Here is a 20,961-nt window from a genome sequence, read left to right as displayed (position 1 = left end):
TCTTCAGATGAGCAAACACCTTCCATTATGGCTAAAATGGAACTAAACTTCATTTTTTAAAAAAAATCAATTAAGAATTAGGGCTGCTGCCAAATTCCAGTTGTGCTACAGATAGGGTTGAGGTTTTTGCTCCTAAGCTTTGTGGTCTGGAATTTCAGCAAAGATGGGACAAATTCCGAGTACTGGCCACACTTCCATTTGGCTCTGCTCCTGGGCTATGCATTGTGATTCTACCTGCCTCTGAAGAGATAAGAAAGTCAAATCTTCATCGTTCAAAACCCACACCATGTTCTGTAGATGAGGGCTGCATACAATATTGCAACAGCAACAAAAGGTTGCCCATAGGAAGCCTGTTGCCACAGCAACACGCTAATATATAAGCACACTTCCCACATTATCATAGCTAAGTAGCATTAAGATGCCACAAGACTAAAGTGAGCATATGTAAGTCACAGCCCAACATTCAAATTTATTGCTCATATCATTGCCCTCCTCCTGATCACACCCACCAACCATTACAGAAGCTCTGGTCACATCAACACCATATGTTTAATGGTCATATCAATACCATATCTTTAAAGCATTTTTCTACCACTTTAAACAGTCATGGCTTCCCCCAAACTGTGATTTGTTTAGGGTGCTGACAGTTGTTTGGGATGCCTCTATTCCCCTTACAGAGCTATGATTTCCAGAGTTCCCCATGAAGAGGAATTCATTATTAAACCACTCTGGGAATGGTAGCTCAGAGAGTGAGTGTGGGATGGACGGATATGAGTCTCTTAACAACTTTCAACACCTTAAACAAACTACAACTCCCAAAATTCCACATTCCTGAAAAAATGTACTTCAAGTGTGCTCCATTAATGACATTTTAAGTAGCAACTTGCACACCGCTTGAAATAAACAAATCTTTATTAAATGTACATTAAAATCATAATGTTCACATGCTGAAGAATATATGAGTCCCTGTTAGATGCCTGTTTAGGAACTGCAGACATGGTGGGCTAACTGGAAGATACAGGCTGGTCTAGGGGATGGGAACTTCAGGCCTCTCTCTCCCTGGCCATTAGGACTCCCTGCAGGACACATTCCCTCTTCCCAGACCACACTTTTTACTGGCCTTGCACTGCACCCTCCTCTTGCCTGTGGCCCTCAGGCTGGAAAAGGTTTCCTATCCTTGAACAGTAGACATATCCTCCAGCTGGGTGAACAGCCAGAGTCTATGGCTAGCATATGTACTGGCACCTAGGGAAGAGGATTAGCTCATGCATTCCACATAGCACCTTTATGCATTCCGCATCTATGGGTTTCAAACACCTGAAAGGGGCTAAACTTTTGCTTTTTTGTCTGGTTCTAATAATTTCTAATATCCCAAAGTAGCAACTTGATCCGTTTTATAGTCTCAGTTTAGCTGGCTTTTGTGAGGCTGTGGGCTCCAATGTGCTCAATGTGGTCCTTTCCACCAACAAGGCCTATTCCAATAATGCACAGACCCAAAGAATAATCTCAGCGATCTTATCTTCCTGATTTCTGGCACTACCACATTTGTCCTTAAAAGCCATTACATTTGACTAACATACAGTCACAGAATCATAGAATTGTAGAGCTGGAAGTGACCACGAGGGGCATATAGTCCAACCCCTTGCAATGCAGGAATCTTTTGCTCAACGTGAGACATGAACCCACAACCCTGAAATTAAAAATCTCATCCTCTACCGACGTTGAAATTTATTGTGGGGAAAAGGGGGAATCCATTCAATGTTAGCCATACTCAGAAAAGACCCACTGAAATTCGTGGAAAGGTGCAATAATTTCAGTGGATCCACTCTGAGCAGAACTTAGCTGGATACAACCCAATGTTTTCATGTGCTTTGCTAAGCACATAGGGATGAAATTATAATTTCAATGGGACATCAGCAGCACTGTGTGCAAGACAGTAGTCTAAGTCTACACAGAATATGATTCACAGTATTGATTTTCCTCTTGTTAATTAGAAATTGATTGCTGGTAGCATACACATCTTTATGCATCAAAATTATTTGATTTTCTTGTAGCAGTTCGCTGATCCTTAATCTGAGCCATAATCTTTGAAAGTTCAACCTTCTTGAAGGGAGGAAGTTTAGCTCTATGCCACTTCTCGGTGCTGTCTGTGCTTTATGCACGCAGGCAGGTTTGAAAGATGCTATTGTTTCACACTTCAATATCAATGGCATGGAATAGGTCTGAAGGTCATTTCAATATTTTCCAGCAGAACAAAATCATACCTGCATAGCTGAATCCTGTAGAGAGAAAAGTGAGGTAATATATTATCAATAGAAAGACTACCTAATCTGTTTTGTTTTGTTTTGAAGATGCTTTTGAAAAATGCACTGCTCTTCACCCATACAACTACTATACCATAACTAAATTGGAAGATGTCTTCATTCCAGGCTCAGAAAGGCGAGAAAACTCCCTATTCCATATATTTGGGGATGACACATAACAACTAGGCACTGTGTTAGACCTCTGAAAAAAAAAATTTTTTTTGCCATCTTCAGGTCTTCCTCTTTGTTCAGTCTCACACTTGGTACCACTGTACTCCATTTTGAACTGCACTACAGATTTCAGCCTCTTTCTTAATTGCAGCCTTCCCTCAGACTGCTTTCCTATATTTAGCAGTTGTCCACCTTTTGCACCACAGGCCCCCTATTTGCAAAATTGCCACCTTCAAATCCTCTATTAATAGGATGCAGCTCCTATCTATTCCCCTTCTGCTTCCCCTTTCCATACTAAGCCACACACAGACCTGCTAGAAGATTATATAGTGCATGCTCACTTGCCTATTTAAAGCACTTTTACATATAATGTATGTGGTATTAGGAGCATCTTAATCCTGCAAACTACTTAGAAGCCATCTGGGCTTCGAATTTTTTTATCTGAGCCTTCTTTTATTCTTCTAATTAAAGGTGTCAGTTCTCAGGGATACCTGTTGGTTTAAAGTCTCAAATGATCCCCCCATGTATTCAAACTGAGCTTCTGAGTGGTCACTGGAAGGTCAGCCAGCATGCACAATGGCAGTGAAATTCCATGTATCCACCCCCCCCCGGGTTCTACCATGATTTTTAAGATCACCTGGGAACGTTCTCCTAAATACACCACAAATGGGCCAAATCAAGATGACAAGGATGTACAGGGAGGAGTCGTTTTATATATCAATTTTTTTCATAATGCTGCACCTGCACTGTACAGTTGGAGAGCTGATCCACACTACTATTTTTTGAGGTGTTGATAGTCAGCTCAAACATTTCCCACCAATATTTGCATAGCGAAGTGTTCTTGGGGAAACACTTCTTCCACAAAGCACACACAAAAGGGAGTCATGTGACCTGACAGCCCTTTCCTCAAGGCTTTTTTTCCAAGTACATTGTGGTGAGAGAGGGAGGTTGTGTTAGCTCTTCCTCCAGTGCCTTTCTGCTTTGTACTTGATACTGTTGGCAGATCACAAATTAATATAATTTTTGGAGCATTATTCTTTCATGCCTGTGCAATTCCTTATCTATTTTTGTTCTAATTTAATTAACATTTAGAGCTTGGTTAAGTACTGTTGTTTTTAACATATCTCTGAGTGTTTATGCAATTACAGTAATGATGAATAACTACAGAAGCCATATGTGTGTGTTCACATCAGTTTCACATATTTTACCCAACTGCAAGACGCAATTATGCAATTACAGCTTATGATTGTGTAATAAGGAACTTTGTGCAATGTAATAATTCAATTGTCATTCCAGCCAGACTTGCATAATTGTATATGAGCAACAACAACAAAACACACACACAATACAAAGCACATAATATATGCTTAAATAAGTTAAATAAGTATATAAATAAGTTCGCCTGCTGTCCATATGAAGCATATACAGAACTAAAACCTTAGTTGTCACAATCCAATGCACACTTAAGTGTCACTGAAATGAATGGAATTTAGGTATGTCTAATTCTCTGCTGGATCATGGCCAACGAATTCATGTCTGAAGCAAGTAAAGAAAGTCTAGTGGAGTATACAAAATGCTGCGCAGAATGCAAAGGTAATTGGCTAAGGAAATTATTTTCCGAGCAGTCACAGCTCCTCCTACCATGACCTGAGCCTGGCTGTGAGGATTAGAACAAAACCCTAGCCCAAGACAGCATTAACAAATATGTACAATCTTCCCTTTTTGTATTATTTATCCTGCCATACTGTAAAAGGATTTGTGGTTGGTTTGAATGTTGCCCGTAGGTCTCAAACAAGCCTGTTATGCAGTATTTGTGAGATGGGGGTTGCAGTAGACTGGGGACCTGCTGAACTGGTCAAACCAGACTCTTTGTAAGCTAATGACCCCAGCTAGGGCCAGCTAAGCACCCTGACTAGAATCTAAAAGAACAGGCCATGTTGCTATGAAGACAACTGAGAGGTGATGTTCTTCAGGAGGGAGTAGGCATCTTTCCCTAGACCCCCACTTGGTTCCAGCGACATCATATTGTAAGTAGGAGAGCAATAGCAGAGTTAGTGTGCAAGTTTGGCTGGAAACTGGAGAGAAGGACTTGACTTCCTTGCTGTGCTGAATGAGTCCTTCCATCCTGTGTTCCACTCAAATATATGTGCAAATAAAACCAGATATCCACTAACCTTCATTCCAAGGAAGCGGAACCCCAGGTGAGTGCTGGAACCTCTAGAGTCCCTCACTACTCAGAGATGGGGGTGCACATACTACTCTGGTGGCATGGGGGCTATTCATTTCAATACTATTCTCATACTACCTAACCACCCTCTACTGCAGGGCTTAAGAACCCTGTGGCTCTCAGGGTGCTGCTGAACTACAACTCCCATCATCCCTGACCACAGGTCATCCTGGCTGGGGCTAATGGGATTTGGAGTCCAATAACATCTGGATGACTGTAGGTTCCCTGCCATTGTTCTACAGCACCCTATGGTCCCTGCTGTTATTGAGCAGAAGACCTTGATGGGCTGCTCAGCTATCTTTTTTGAAATTTCTGCGCCAGGTCCAATCAGGTTAAAGTCATGTTCTCCTATTCCCATTGTGCAACATGCTCCCAATAACTTGTTCCCTGGCCCATTGGTATAAAATTTCTCCATCAGGTCATCTCCTGATCCTCGTAAGAACTATGTGCTAAAGAGCATTATAAAAGGAAGAATTCTGCAGCTGAAATCAAAGTTAGATCTCATACAAACTGCTATGGTCCTCTGCTTATAAGGTTGGCATTATTGATAGTCATGTTAAGGATTATACATAAAAAGATGTCCACACAGAGGCTTCCAAATAAGGCAATCAATGCAGGTTTTGTTAGGTTGCAAGAAAAACTATATGCTTACCTTTGGGGATCTGAAAGAGATTTTAATCTCATTTGGAGGACCCTAAGCTTGTACTTGGGGCCTATTGCATTCCTTGTAGAAAATGTCAAGGCTATTTTGGATACATTGTCCAAATCCACGTCAAATCCAGCAAGCAAATGGGCTTGTCTATATTGGTGAAATGCAGCTGCTCCGCTAAGGAGATATCAGGACACATTATTAGTTCAACACCTATTCTCCGTCTTTACAATTTGTGGCTCTGCAAACCAAACACAGCCTGCCACCCGTGTCTGCCAGTTGATAATCCTTGCTTGTTTTTGCAATCCTAGGCAGGCAGCAAAAATAGCTAATTTTCTGAGCCTGGCCTGAGTGGTGGTGAAGAAAGACATTTAAAATAGAGGGGCATCAGCAGATGGGGGAAATGTAAAGCATCCTGTATATGCATTCTCAACTACGCATGCTTTCTCATCCACACATAATCAATAAGAGAAAAACACCAGTTATGTTCTTGGTGTTCCTTATATGCCTGGTATTATTTCCTAGCTTTGAACCTGCCATATTTATTGGAACAAAGCCAGGTTGCAAACTCATCAACGCTGATGAGACATGCTTATTTTCCTTTAGGCCAGCACCTTTGCCATTACATCACACTGATTAAAAGACAAAACAGACACAACTATTTGTATTTTGCAGTGTTTCTGTATATTTATCTTCAAACTGCCACTTCATTCCAAATGCAATTTACTGGGAAATAAGTATCACTGGCCTCGGACCTGAGATCTCCAGGCTAAATAAATAATATAAAGACTGATGGATATTGGTTGGGGACTGGAACCGGGAGAAGGGTGGGTGGAGGTTGGGAATCCAAAGGGTACATAAGGATAATTTGCATTGCTTTGTTTGTTTTATATTTTGTTAGTGGTAAGGAAATTGGGTAAACCGTGGAAGGGAAATTTTGGTCGACCTTAGGAAAAAGGTTTAAGAATAAATTAATGAGGTATAAGTATTGATGTGTAATTTTAATAAGGTGAAATTGGTTTTTTTTTTCTTTTTTTTAAATTAAGTGAAAATAAGGCTGTTAAAAATAAATGGAGGAAATGGAAAAAAGAAGTAAAGTAAAATAACAGTATGTTAGAATAAATGTTTAAGTTAAGGTGAAGAAATAAGTTAAGGACTTGCTGAATTGACAATTTAAATTGGAATACAAGAAGGGGAGGTGTGAGGAGGTCTGAGAAACAAGGTTGAGGAAAATAAGTATCAGAAACTGTATGTGTTTTTTCTATTTTTCTGTTTAGTTTCGAATATGCTTTTTTGTGTTGTTTTTATTTTGTTTATTTTTTTGTTTTTGTTTGTTGTGTGTTTTTTGAAAATACCAATAAATATTTAATAATAAAAAAAAAAAGGAAATAAGTATCACTTATCTCAACGGGACTTAGGTATACTTATGGCTGAAGTGACTTCTATAAAGAAAAGATCGACTAAAATAAGACCCACCTATTAATTTTGGATTCTGTTGTATTTCCAGCATCATCTGTTACTTTGATGTTTATGAAACCTCTCCTACTATTTCTGTTCCAGGTAATAATATCCACAGAGTAATGATACACTAAAGGGAGAGGATGAAAGAAAGGTAAATTAATGCAATAAAATATTGTGCTCAGCAAAAAATAACCTCGGCTACCCTTCCCCAAGTGGTGCTATGGCCAGGGATTTCAGTTTGAGAGCACTCTTGAGACTTGTGATCTCTTTGCATACAGTGGTAACTCGGGTTAAGTACTTAATTCATTCTGGAGGTTTGTTCTTAACCTGAAACTGTTCTTAACTTGAAGCACCACTTTAGCTAATGGGGTCTCCTGCTGCCGCTGCGCCGCTGGAGCACAATTTCTGTTCTCATCCTGAAGCAAAGTTCTTAACCCGAGGTACTATTTCTGGGTTAGCGGAGTCTGTAACCTGAAGCGTATGTAACCCAATGTACCACTGTATTTGTAAAGGGAACATACACTGCAAACATAGCATAGTAGAAGCAAATAGTGTCCGGTGGCAGGCATCCAAACCACTGATCTTGCCTTCAATTCCCAGAGAGCAACATGAACATCTACAACCCCCAGGCTGCATCTAGTTCAGCCAGAGTTCAAAACCATCTGTTCTGTACCTAGCTCCCCATCTCCAAACTGTCCCTCCCTCAGATTCTGCTTGGTGAAATAATTCAGACTATTAAGTGTCATTAAAATCCTTTTGTTGTGTAGACACCAGTCAATTTTGCCAAGAGACAAAAAAGATAACAATAGGTCCATGCTAACTAAGAAAGCAAAACTAAATGTTTGAAGCATTGTATTGTTGTAATATTGTATTACAGAATTTAGGTCTAATATCTGAGATTTTAATACTATCAAAGGTACTTAATACGAAGTTAGGTAAAGGTAAAGGGACCCCTGACCATTAGGTCCAGTCGTGACCGACTCTGGGATTGCAGCGCTCATCTTACTTTATTGGCCGAGGAAGCCGGCGTACAGCTTCCGGGTCATGTGGCCAACATGACTAAGCTGCTTCTGGTGAACCAGAGCAGCGCACGGAAATGCCGTTTACCTTCCCACCAGACGTGTGTCTATTTATCTGCTTCCACTTTGACGTGCTTTCGAACTGCTAGGTTGGCAGGAGCAGGGACCGAGCAACGGGAGCTCACCCCGTCGCGGGGATTTGAACCGCTGACCTTCTGATCGGCAAGTCCTAGGTTCTGTGGTTTAACCCACAGCACCACCCGCGTCCCTAATACTAAGTTAGATGGTTTTAAAATGCTAGTATTCAGCTCATGATGTGGTGGTGTTTTATGCTTACGATGCATTATAGTTTATTGTAAATGGGTGCCTTTGCCATTCTAAGTGAACAAGGGAGAAGTTCGTGGTGAGCTTTGGCACCTCTTATTCTAGAAAAATAGCACTGGTTATATGTACAAGTAAAACTGTGGTGATGATACTGTAATCACCCTAATCCCCGTTTCAGACTCCATGTAGCATGCAAGGATTGGCTGACACACATCAAATTCTCAAATTTTCAAACCCACAGAAATGTGAGCATCTGAAAATCACATTGACATACAAATCATGATGCAATGCATTGGAGCAAGCACCTAGCTAACTTGCTTCTCTTTCTTTGTAATTCTTAAATTAATATTTTTTCCTGATTATCCAATGCAAATCCAGCTGAATCTCATTTCCAGCTCATTTGTCATCTTTTACCAGGTGCCCAGATAATTTCCTGTTTTCAGCATTTTCGCCTTCCTACACATAGATCTTCTGAGCATAAACAATACAGCAACAGAGAACGAAGTTTAATCAAGAGTGTGCCATGCTATCTGTACAGCAAAAAGCGGTTTGTTCATAATGTTATTAGATAATGAAAACTGGCGAAAGGGTACAGAGAATGGTTAATCACTTACTGCAGAATGGGTCTTTGTCTGAAGTATCAAAGTAAGCTCTTGTCACAGGAGGGTTCTTTTCAATTAAACGGTCCTTCCACTTATCAGCATAATAACCTGAAATTTAAATTGGAATGTGTTCAGCAGAAAATTAACAAACAAAGGAAAGATAAAAATCATGAAGATTGGTTTTTGTTATGTAACGTTCTGGGAAATCAAAACTAGCATCAGCTCATAAGAACTTAGACTCAAGTAATGCACGCTGAGTTCTATTACAGTCAGTCAGTTTATGCACAGGAAAATGGATTACACTTTGGCTCCTTTGTCACTCCAGCTATAATATAATATATATGTGCATTCCTTTCTGTCTTATGTCACTATTAGTCATCTTACTTTACTGATTTACTAAGCTTGTGGCCCCATGCAGACGATGGTGTGGTGAAGAAGAGATACTCAGAGAGTAGCCACAATTGCCCTCAGTTCAGTTGGATTAGTTGGCTTAACTGCTTTTCTTTTGTCTTGTGCAAACCATAAGAACAAGAACATCCCCAAAACAAGTCAGATTCAGAAGGTAACTTAGAACCTATTTGGAAGACATCAACAGTAATTCCTGGTTCATGTGTAACAGGAAGTACAGTTACTTCCTGGTTTGATTCCTTGGTTTGCACCAGAAGCAAAGCAGAAGCAAAGGGGTGCTGTGCAGGTGTATGAAATACGTGCATATAACTGGTCTATTAAGCTAATGTTTAATTATCTGTGCACAGCCAGTATCTTCATTATTGCACAACCAGGAAATTATCCATAGCATGCTGTTTCCACTTGCAGGATAATTAATAGCTCTTACCCAAAACTGGACATGGGAGTGGCTGAAAAGCTTCACAGTGCACGCATTTTCCATTCCTATAATTTACGTACGAGTCACAAGGGTATCCAGTTACATTACAATTCTGTTTCAAGGATGCCATGTACAAGAAAACAGATCTCTGATGATCACATTTTAAATACTGGGTGCCTTAAAGTAGAGAAAGTGTTACAAAAGAAACAATGAAGCAATGCAATGTTAGTTTTATAAAAGCAATACTAATATTATTAAGCAACAACATTTTAAGTTCAACCGATAGTTTCCTTTTATAGATTATCAGCAGTGATTTTTTTCCCTGGGGGGACACAGGGGTACACATACCCCTAAACATTTTGTGAATCTTTGTACTTTTGTCCATTTACTGTATTTATTTTTCCTGATTTGAACTATAAAATGGTGATTTTCTTGAGTCAAAATGAGAGTACCGCTAAACATTTTGTTAGGGGGGAAATCACTGATTATCAGTGTAAGACTAGGTTGTCATCTAAGCACATATAAAAGCTTGCCAAATTAATGTGAATCTTACAAAAAAAAAAAGGCTGCCTGTCAAATAGTGGTGGCACATGTGCTAAACAGTATTATGTTTTAAAGCTATTGGGACACAATAGCTAACTCAAAAGAAGCTCTGTGTTTTCTATAGCAAGTCTCATCCCTAGTCTATATTCTGATCCATAGGGATAACCACCACTGAGAATATGTGATATCTGATGCAAGGAGGAGGCCAGTGGTCCCAGGGTTCCATACAGAAAGGCAAGGATCAGCACCTTGGAGAGAGACCAAGCTTTGGGATTTCAAGACCACAAATAGTGACCTTGCTGCTGAGGCAAAACATACCAGTTGCCTCAGCAGTGTTCTGAAGAAAGTGGAGGATTCCTTGGGCTGCATATCCAATAACTAGAGACTCAACTAGCTCATCAGAGCCAGAGAAGCTGCTGTCTTCACAAACAAGGCAGGTTTTGGGGCACAGGGAGAAGTGGGAGGTATGCTTTCAGAGGCTGAGGCAGGCCAGGGCCCATGGCCCAGGTGTGGGCTCATTAGCTCTGAGAGGTGTGTGTGATTCCTCAGCTGGAGTAGCCTCCGAACAGGTGAGGGTCACATGTCCTGACAAGCCCAGATGCTGCAACTAACATGCAAGGGATAAAAGGGAAGCAAAGCTGACTGTGTCTGCTCAACTGTCTATGTTGATGGAGCTTGCTTTGGGTGCTGCAGGACTTCTACAGGACTGTGCTTTGGGTTTGACTCTGGATTGTGTTTCTGGACTGATGGACTTTGCTTATGTGGATTGCCCCCTGGACCATGTTTCCTGACAGCTGAACTTTGTATTTGACATACTGTATATGCTAGAGGGAATTGTTGCCAGGTAGGCTGGGGATCCAGGACATCTAGGTCCTGTGGCTTCAGGCTGTAAGGACATCTCCTCAAGGCTCTCCTCAGAGGTATGTGTGGACCAGTCATTGGAGTCTGGTGGCAGAGGTTCCTTTTGGTGGTTCAGGGGTGATGTGAGCTATGGTGCCCATGGCTTCATACGGGCTGATGGCTCCTCCTTGGGACTGCCATCACTGGAAGACTCTTCCTCTGGAGATTCCTAGTCTGGTGCCATCCCTCTCTATTCTTTCTCCCCTTCAGTTATGGACAGTTTTCATAGCAGATATCTGCACTTGTAAAAGAACATGCCATAGTGTTGTGAACATGACATCCCACTCTCATGCTTTCAGCTGTAAGCAGCTATTCCATCTGTATTGCCTTGTGCAGGCTTTCTTATCATGTCTTTGCTGAAGCCCTGGCAGATGTTAAGGAAACTTCTGATTCCCTGAATAAGTGCAGGTATTTCTTCAGTTAGAACTGACTGCTGCTCTCTTGTAACTAGACTCATTGTGACTGAGCCTACTTCAGCCACACTGGCATTCTGGAATATAATTTTAGCAATGCACAATATTGTAAACATATGGTGTTCATATGGTAATATGACATTTCTGAGGTTGTATCAGATCCTTCCCTGCTTGAGAAAGGCATCTGCTTGTGCAATGGAACTTCGTCCTCCACTCCTCTGCAGCCCCCTGGGCACCCTCATAATCTGCTGCAGGGCCTTGGGGAGATTCTCTGTAACAAATTGGGGGGAAGGTATGCTGAAATGGGAGCAAAGGAAGGGGAACTGTCATTGTGTGAGTGGAATGCTCTTCACCCAAGCATTCCACACACACAATGAACGGAACAACCCTGAGTGTTCAAAGCACTTCACATCCATTATCTCAGTAACCCTTGCAACAGTAGTTAACTTGGAGAGGCAGTTATGCTACAAATTTATTTAGAACAGGATAACCCATGAAAGCTTTGAAATAAATTTAAGCAAAATCATTTGTAGAATCACAGAATTGTAGAATTGGAAGGGACCCCAAGGGCCATCTAGGTCAAACCCCAGTAATGCAGGAATCCTGCCCAGAGCCATCCCTGGGTGGGCTCAAACCACCAACTTTCTGGTTAACAGCCAGACACACTGGTCCATTGCACCACAGAAATCACATGCTTTAACTCAGCTTCAAAACCCAACCAATTTCATTTTCTAGTATTACACAGTACATAAAGTACAATGCATAGAAAAGACTGTAAAGTTTCTTTTCCTTCCATAGGAGAAAACCTTAATTAGAAGCAGCAGTCCCACCTCAAGGTGAAACCTATATATTAAAATTGGTGCAGTCTTTTCGCTTCAAAAGGGAGAATGACACCATAAAGGGTGCATGTAAAGAATATCAGTCAGGAGGACCATTCCAACAGTCTGCCAGGAAATATTTATTTGATGCTAATATATTTGCGAGTTGATTTGTGAAAACCCAGTTGACTCCAGAGCATAACCCTTCCTGATGTTTTTATCTATTAGAATTAATTTATCTGTATTTACCACTGAATATTGTTTTTGGGCATCCAGGTTGATCTGTTCCTCCATTTGGGTAGAAATCGATGTTTCCCAAAGGCTCCCTGTAGCCCAAAGCTAAGAAAAATAAAACATATAGTGATGAAAAATACAGATGTCATTTCACAATAAATGATAACACTTTTCTCATGCATTTGTCAGAATGTTCAAAACGACAAAAGAACTATTATTCATATTTACAAAGATAACAACAACCAATGAAATTATATTATGGAAATGTAACTAATGGATGCACAGAAGTTGAGGTTGAGGAGGGATGGTCCTACAGGCTCAGAAAAACTGGAACCAAGACCCTTCCCAGGCTCCAGTGACACATAACTAAGTGACAAGTGTGTGACAACTATGTGACCGATGCTTTGGCTAGAACATCCTGCATGGGGTGAGTAGGTGGGTTATAAATTGGCCAAGGCTGGTCATGTTTTGCCTAGAATAGCAGATGGCCCTTTCCTCAGGCAAACATAATGACCTGCCAGATGCCATTATTGGGCCAGCCCTGATAAATTCTAAGATTGTTCAGGGAACCAAACATAAAGCACGGAAGTCTCTCCTCACGGAGCCAAACTTGGCAGTGAGTCTGATTCCTTTTCAGCACCAGGTGAAGCCCTTTTTATTTCCCAGGCTTTTAAAATGCTGTGTTTCATACAATTTTTTAGACTGTATTCCTATGCAGAGACATGCTTGGAACTATCAGCCATTCTTGAGAGTTTTTATCTGAACAATCTAGCAAGATAAACATTACATTTTTTTCCTTTATTTAAGAAGAGGCACGACTTCCTGTGAGTTCAAAGCAGTTGGTTTTTTTCCACCAAAACCCACTGGGGATACTTACAGAAATTGGTTAATTGCACTGGCCAGGAACAAATGAACAGTGCAAGTAATTCTGCCTGAATGAATTGAGTTTGAACTAGTGTGTATTCAAGACCAGCCAGTAGTGTTGCTTCAAAAGAATAAAAAACTGTTTTTGTTTTTTGGTTATGTATAAGCCTTTCTGAACACTTGAAATAGTTATTTTTCTCCCAGCAAACCAGATTAGGGGTGCGGGGAATCATTCTCCATTACAATAATGGAAATCCAAAATGGTATAATTACCATCAATATCAGTATGAATAACATCAACAAATTGAGCATCAGTGTGATCCAGTCTTTCACTGGGCAGCTTTCCTGTAAATGATGGCCCTGCTGGGTCAAGACCTGGTATGAGAAATGAAAAATTTAGCTTATTATAATAGGAATTGCACACACACACACGTATGTACATACGAATCTGTAAATAGTATTTGAGTGGAAGCAGACCACAGCAGGATAAAACACACAAGTATATAGTCAGAAGCTTCCTCCCAACTGTTAAGCTTCATCAGCACAAAAGTAATATAAAACACACCCACTATTTAAACAAATGAGCTTTCTCTCCAATTTGCCCGTTCTCCTCCCGAAGGAAAGAAGGATGCAGGTCAGGATTATCAGAGAGAATGTAAATCCACTGATTGCAGCAATCACTTTCACTGAAGAGTCACAACAGCTGAATTCAAGGTAACTAAAGAATACTTAACACTTTGTAAATTCTGACCCAAGTATTTGGGATTAAAGTGGTAAACTCTTATTTCATATCCCTGAACATTGTTGCATTCATGATGTGTTTGCTGAAGGTCAGTGTTGACTGAGATTTCTTTAAACAACAGCTGACCTCCACTGGTGTCACCAGAAGCTGCCTTTTCATTGTTTAAGTCAGAAGTTGCCAACTTGGTACATTAATAATAATAATCATCATCATCATCATCATCTGACTGTTTAGTTGTTTGTTAGCCAAAGATCTCCAAGCAGCTTTCACAAAACATTTATAAACACAAACATACATTATACTTTTATAAAATAATGCAGAACACCACAAGAGCCAGATGTTGTAGATTACATGTCCACAACATCCCTGACCATTGGCCATGCTGGCTGGACCTGGTGGGAATTGCACTGCAAAACATATGAAGGGCACCATGTTGGCTGCCCCTGGTTTAAACTGTATCTTTTAGAAGGTGGACAAATTTCAACTATGTGCATGACTATGACCAACTCACTTAAACCCACCCCAGGCACTGTACCTTATGTTGGGTGACTAAGCCAGCTTGACTTTGTTTGTTTTCTATGACAAATTGAATCATTCAGCATAGGGAAACAAGAATGAGAATAGAGAATAAAACACCAGAATGTCCAGTTTTTAACACTTACCTGTAATTCTGCGAATTTTGCCATTGTATGCCTTCCCAACAAATCCAGCTATATGAGCCCCAAGGCTTACTCCAATCATATATACAGAGTCAAGAGACGCTCCATTTGCCTGTCAGTAAATATGTATGGATAGAAGGTTATAGGAATGTGAACCACAGAGGGCAAACCAGCTTTTATTCTTCCTTCTTAAATAGCCATGTTCCAGCTTTGGAAGTCCAAAGGCTTTTCAAGAGAAGATGAGACATGAAACATTTTTTTAGCAGCTTCAAAAGGAAGTTCTTTGTAGCAGAAAACTAATGCCTTTGTTGCCTCTTTAAAGATACAAAAAATGCCATATATTTATTACTATGCAATATATACCCACATTGACTATATTTCTGGTTATTTCTACGTAGCATGAGCAACCATTTTCTTCAGTGCAGTAAAGCAAGGGAAACAAGGAGACTATGACCACATTCACATCATATATTTAAAGCACTTTGATACCACTTTAAACAGCCATGGCTTCCACCAATTCATTATGGGAACTGTAGCTTGTTAAGGAGGCTGAGAGTTGTTAGGAAACAGAGCTACAATTTTCAGAGTGATTTAACAATCAATCCCTTTTCCTGGGGAATTAGCTCTGTACTGTTTACAATTTCCTTTAACAAGCAATAGCTTTCTGGGATTTTTGGCAGATGTCTTTCCTTGCCCTAGCTGGACATGCTAAAGATTGAACTTGAGGCCCTGTGTATGTCAAGCTTTTCCAATGAGCTACAGCCTGTCCAGGTTTGATTATTTCTTGCCATTGTAGACCCATCAAAATGTGGGAGAGTACAAGACAGTTCAGTATTGCACACGGCAGCAAGTTCAGCAGCATGCTTCAGCAGGAGTTCGGAGCCACTGCATCATCAAACATGAAAGCAGCCACTGCTAGTTTGCTGTGGCTGATGTGCCTCAGCTCTAAGGGCTACTTCACACATTTTCACGTTATAAAAAAGTGTGAAAGCTATGCAGATCATGCACAGACATTTTTTTATTTACTGTGTTTACAAATCCTGGGCAAGTATGATTGGCCATGGGTCTGTGGCACATATACAACTGTGCAATTATTGCAGTGTTAGTTCGCACATTTTTCTGCACAAAAATATTTTCCATACACACAAAAGTATAATGTGAACGGCAAAGCAAACAGTGAAAGGTCATACATCTCATTACACCCTTATACTAGGTACATTTACCAAGAACTAACCAAGGTCCTGTCACCCTTATAAGACAGTATACTGGATTAGACAGAGGTAAGAAGGCTGTTGTGCCATGGCTTCCTTACCAGCATTTGGTCAATAAGATTGTTCAAAATTCCTACTACTGTCTTGGCATTTTTAACAGCACTAGGATAATACACAGTCGTGGCACCCCGATTCCAATCTACCGTTATGACATTGCTGTCTTCCTTTTTAAGCAGAAGCTCTTTAATTTCATCAATCCATACTGGTGGGGAACCTGTAAGTCTGTAACCATGAATAATAATAATAGTTTGCTTGGTCAGATTTAGATGTGTAGAAGCCGTTAGATTGTTTTCACTGAGAATCTCTGCACAGTTTTGGTTTCTCCTTGTGTGCAAAAGCAGTTGCACTTTTACATCTGTACCAATCATAGCATTGCCTATGTTAAGATCAGTAAATTTAGGGCATTCTTGTTCTGTATCTGAAAGATAAAATAAGTGAGAAATAAAACACTTGATCAGTTAAGACAATTCTTTTTAAAACCACAATTTACCTCACCGACCTACAAAGTATACAAGGAAGCTTACTTCATTACTATCCTGTTTTAGTCTAACCCCCCTGCAATACAGGCATCTCAGCACGTGGTCTCCCATCCAATTTGAAACCATACTGGACCCTGCTTAGCTTTGCAAATGTGCTAGTGGTTTATTGCTGCATCAGAATCAGGAATTTACCCAAGGTCACCCAGCAAACATCATAGCTCACATGAGAAAGGATTTGAACCTGGGCTGGCTGGTCCAAGTCTGCTCTGTTTAATACAACACTGCATCTGATTAAACAGGCCATATTTTGCAAATGTTTCAATGAGTTTTACCACTATGACAAGCTTACATCTTCTTCATCTTTTGTACCTAAAAATGCATTCAAATTACTGTCATTCAAACAAGCTCTATCACAAAGAATGAAAATTCCACCGTCCCTAACCTGTGTTAGTCCTTTTAATATAATGTGTGCATTTTTACGGTTAGAATGGTTGCCTTTAATACATTTCTGTCATAAAATGTTCCTGTTGTGTCAAAGATAATGCCTGCAGGCTGAAAATACCTACAATGTAACCACTACAATACAGAAATGCATTGGACACATACAACTTGAATATGTTAAATGTAACACAGCAAACATAAACTGTTCCACAGTGTCAGTCAACATCAATGCAAAACCTCACATTGATCTTCTGTCATTTTGTGTGTCTGAGACACCCATATCTTTGTACAGATATAATTTATGATATGTCTGAATATGAGAAGTAAATAACTTTTTAAAATAATGACATGGTTAGGCTTCTGTTCTAGGTTTGTTTGTTTCCAGCCTTTTTCCCAGACTCAAGGCAGATAAAAAACACACAGTTAAAATAGAAAAAGCTAAAAGTATATTAAGATAATCATTAAAAAGCAATTAAATGCTAATCAAAATAAAACAATATTTAAAAATGTATTAAAAATACAAAAGCAACAATGATAAAAACATCACAGCACTAATTCTTTCCGTCAAAACAGTCAGTTCCTAAGTGCCTGTTTGAATAAAAAGGTCTTCACCTGCCAGTGGAAGGCAGCCAGTCTAACTTCTCTGGAAAGGGAGTTCCAAATCAGGGAGCAACCACTGAGAAGGCCCTCTCCAGTCCCCACCAAGCATGCCTGTGAGAGTGGCAGGACCGAGAGAAGGGCTTCCCCTGAAGATCTCAGGGCCTGGGCAGGTTCATATGAGAGAATAGTTTGTTGAAAGTAAGTCCCATTGCATGCAGTGGAACTTATTTTTGAATAAGCATGCTCTGAAGAATCAAGGTCTTAGATGTTTAAATTGTATGAATCTGCTTTATACTGAGTCAGACCACTGGTTCATCCAGCCTAGTGGTGTCTTTTCTGACCACAGCTTTCTAGCCTTTTAACTGTAGGTGCCAGGGATTGATTCTGGAAACATTTGCATGCAACACACATACTCCATCACTGAGCCAGTCCTCTATACTATACAATATATTCAGCGGTAGAGCTACACTATTACATCTCAGCAGCAAGGGATTATTATTTTTTCCTGCTCTCTTTCGACACACAAGGTCAATCTAGCTGCATTTTTTTGTCCAGAGGTCAAAGGCACCTTTATTTGTTTTACAACGAAGGAATAACCTTTGTACTGTTTGTGAAGGAATCACGTTAATCTGACAGGCACTGAGAATCATGACTCACACAATACCGTCTGAAAGTCTGAAATGTATGCTTCGTTTCCTTATAGCAAAAATACATGAGGAACTTGTAATTGGTTATCTTACCTGCTCTCACACACCAAGCCACGAAACAGGCGAAGACACATAATCCCAACACTGGTGATCTTTGAAAAGCAGCGTGTAACCACCACATTTCAGGAGGGTGTTGCTTTCTCCTTTTAACATGCTGCCGTTTGCTTCAGTATTCAATTAAGAGTCGCTGATAAAATGGGTGTGGTGTGTAGAAGGAAGTACCTGGCAGAGTGAAACCCAGCCTTTATCCTTTTGCAATCTGGTGACTCCTCCTTTCCAACTAACTTATGTAGGCAGTTTCTGTTCCTTTTAAAATCTCTTGGACTTCTTGGAACCTTGTTTTACAGGACTCTGTATCCTGATAGTAGATACTTGATGTAGAATGCAAGATGCAACATTGCAGGTTCGGTGGGATGTAGAAGGGATTACTTCCAGGTGACCTGCTTCAAGAGTGTTCATCCTAACCTGTTTGTAGAAAGTTTAGACAGCACTGGCGATTTAATGTGTATTTACCCTGATTTGTTTGTGGGGAGATTAGACTAATAATAATAATAATAATAATAATAATAATAATTTATTTATTTATTTATTTATTTATACCCCGCCCATCTGGCTGGGCTTCCCCAGCCACTCTGGGCAGCTTTCAACAAAATATTAAAATACCGTAATGTATCAAACATTAAAAGTTTCCCTAAGCAGGGCTGCCTTCAGATGTCTTCTAAAAGTCTGGTAGTTATTTTTCTCTTTGACATCTGGTGGGAGGGCGTTCCACAGGGCGGGCGCCACTACCAAGAAGGCCCTCTGCCTGGTTCCCTGTAACGCGACTTCGCAGTGAGGGAACCGCCAGAAGGTCCTCGGCGCTGAACCTCAGTGTCCAGGTAGAACGATGGGGATGGAGATACTCCTTCAGGTATACTGGACCGAGGCTGTTTAGGGCTTTAAAGGTCAGCACCGACACTTTGAATTGTGCTCGGGTGTTATGTGGTCTCGGCGGTCTGTGTTAAGCAACAGTTCTCCCATGCTTTCCAGTACATTTTCCCACCATCTTCCTCACTGGAAGAAGTCCAGTCTTTTGAGGATGCAGGTTTCCTGTCCAAGAGGTTCAAATCAGTTTGCACAGCCTAAATTTGCCAAATTTGTGACCAAGTCCTCGCTGTGCCATACATTGAAAGCATCATCATGCCACTTTAAACAGCCATGGCTTCCCCCAAAGATCCCTCGGAACTATAGTTTGTTAAGGATGTTGGGAGTCGTTAGGAGGACACCCCCCCCCCCAGCTACAATTCCTACAGTTCCCTGGGATTGTTAAAGCACTATGAGAATTGTAGCTCTGTGGGGAGAATAGTGGTTTCCTAATAGCTTTCAGAACCCTTAACAAACTGCAGTTCCTGGGATGGTTGGGGTGGGGTTCATCTAGAACTTTATAAAGATCAAAATTAAAAAGATGACAAGGAGGTCATTTTTAGCTGAAAGTCATTGTGACAATGCGTTTTATTTCTTCTGAAAAAAATCAGTTAATTTTCTAAAAGCAATTTGTGCCAAACCGATTTAAATGCGAATATATTTTATCTTAAATTATTTACACGCAGCTAAAAACAGCTTTGCTGATACTGTACTCAATTAATCTTAGAACTCCACCTTACGGCGATCCTAGTGCAATATCAAGATATGCCACAGGATGGCAGACAAAGTTTAGGAAGCCTACAATTCTTTCAAACCCACCACCCGTGTCTCTGTTACTGAAATATGTGTAATAATAGTTGCATGCCCAGAAAAAAATAATGAACATTAAACGCACGTACCAACACATTATACACCAAGTAATAACATATAGCGGATCATAAGGATTGTGACCGCAGGACAGCTGGTGGGAGGGACAGCCCAGCTGTAAGAGGAGCAGGCTTGTTCAGCAGCCTCCCTCACTTTCTCGGGATCTTTTCCCCATAAGGAAGGGTAACAGAAGGTAAGAGAAATTAGACTGCAGATAGGTGACGAGTTAGGAGGGCGGGGAAAAGAAGAGCGAGGCGTTTAGAGAAACCAAGCATGGTGACGAGAGAGCATCCTGGGCAGTACTATGACGCCCTCCAGATGTTTTGGACTACAACTCCCATCATTCCGAGCGAGCATGGCCAATAGTCAAGGAGGATGGGAGTTGCAGTTCACAACGTCGGAGGGAGGGGCACCTCGGGGCGCTGAAACAAAACCGTAAAAAGTTGAGAGAATGTGTTTGCAAAAATAAAATAAAAGCACCGAGTTAAAAAGAACCCTCGGGATTAATTCGAGTTGTGTAGTGCCAGTTTGTAGTGCCACAACGTTAATGCACATAAGACACGCTTTTCTTACAGAAATACCAAGGAAACGTGTTGTGAATCACTGTGTGTGTGTGTGTGTGTGTGTGTGTGTGTGTGTGTGTGAGAGAGAGAGAGAGAGAGAGAGAGAGAGAGACTGCACTACTCTGGACCACGCAATCGCCGCAGGAGGAAAAGAGCGCAGGGGTGACTTTGCCAATTCCGACGGCGGAGAGGGCAGGGCGGTCTCCTTGCAGCTGGGGAAACCCCGCCCCTCTCCACAGCCCCGTCAGTCAGTTGCTAGGATACCCGGCAGGGAGGGTGGCGGCTTCTTAACCCCCGTCTGCTTAACAAGCGTTCGGTGTGCCGTAAAGCGCGCTCACCCTCGGCCCCTCTTTTGCCTGTCGCGCGCGTCCGCTG

General features: G+C 40.9%; 1 protein-coding gene across 2 annotated transcripts; it reads right to left on the bottom strand.

Moving 5' to 3' along the window:
• Nucleotides 1-894: 894 nt before the first annotated feature.
• Nucleotides 895-20,918, bottom strand: LIPI (lipase I). 2 transcript variants are annotated; one of them, XM_083611641.1, is made up of 11 exons: nt 20,056-20,918; nt 18,287-18,718; nt 16,068-16,444; nt 14,759-14,867; nt 13,628-13,729; nt 12,506-12,595; nt 9,592-9,759; nt 8,769-8,864; nt 6,827-6,938; nt 5,354-5,527; nt 895-2,279 (listed from the first exon to the last, which is right to left on the bottom strand). In XM_083611641.1, the coding sequence occupies exons 2-11, from the start codon at nt 18,372-18,374 to the stop codon at nt 2,204-2,206; spliced, it is 1,392 nt and encodes a 463-aa protein (XP_083467767.1). In that variant the 5' UTR covers nt 18,375-18,718; nt 20,056-20,918; the 3' UTR covers nt 895-2,203. The 2 variants fall into 2 exon arrangements, with proteins under 2 accessions (XP_083467767.1, XP_083467768.1); XM_083611642.1 differs by lacking the exon at nt 9,592-9,759 and having other exon boundaries at nt 20,056-20,503.
• Nucleotides 20,919-20,961: the final 43 nt, after the last annotated feature.

The sequence above is a fragment of the Podarcis filfolensis genome (assembly GCF_964270895.1).
Source record: "Podarcis filfolensis genome assembly, chromosome: 4".
NCBI lineage: Eukaryota > Metazoa > Chordata > Lepidosauria > Squamata > Lacertidae > Podarcis > Podarcis filfolensis.
This window is presented reverse-complemented; position numbering and strand designations above follow the sequence as displayed.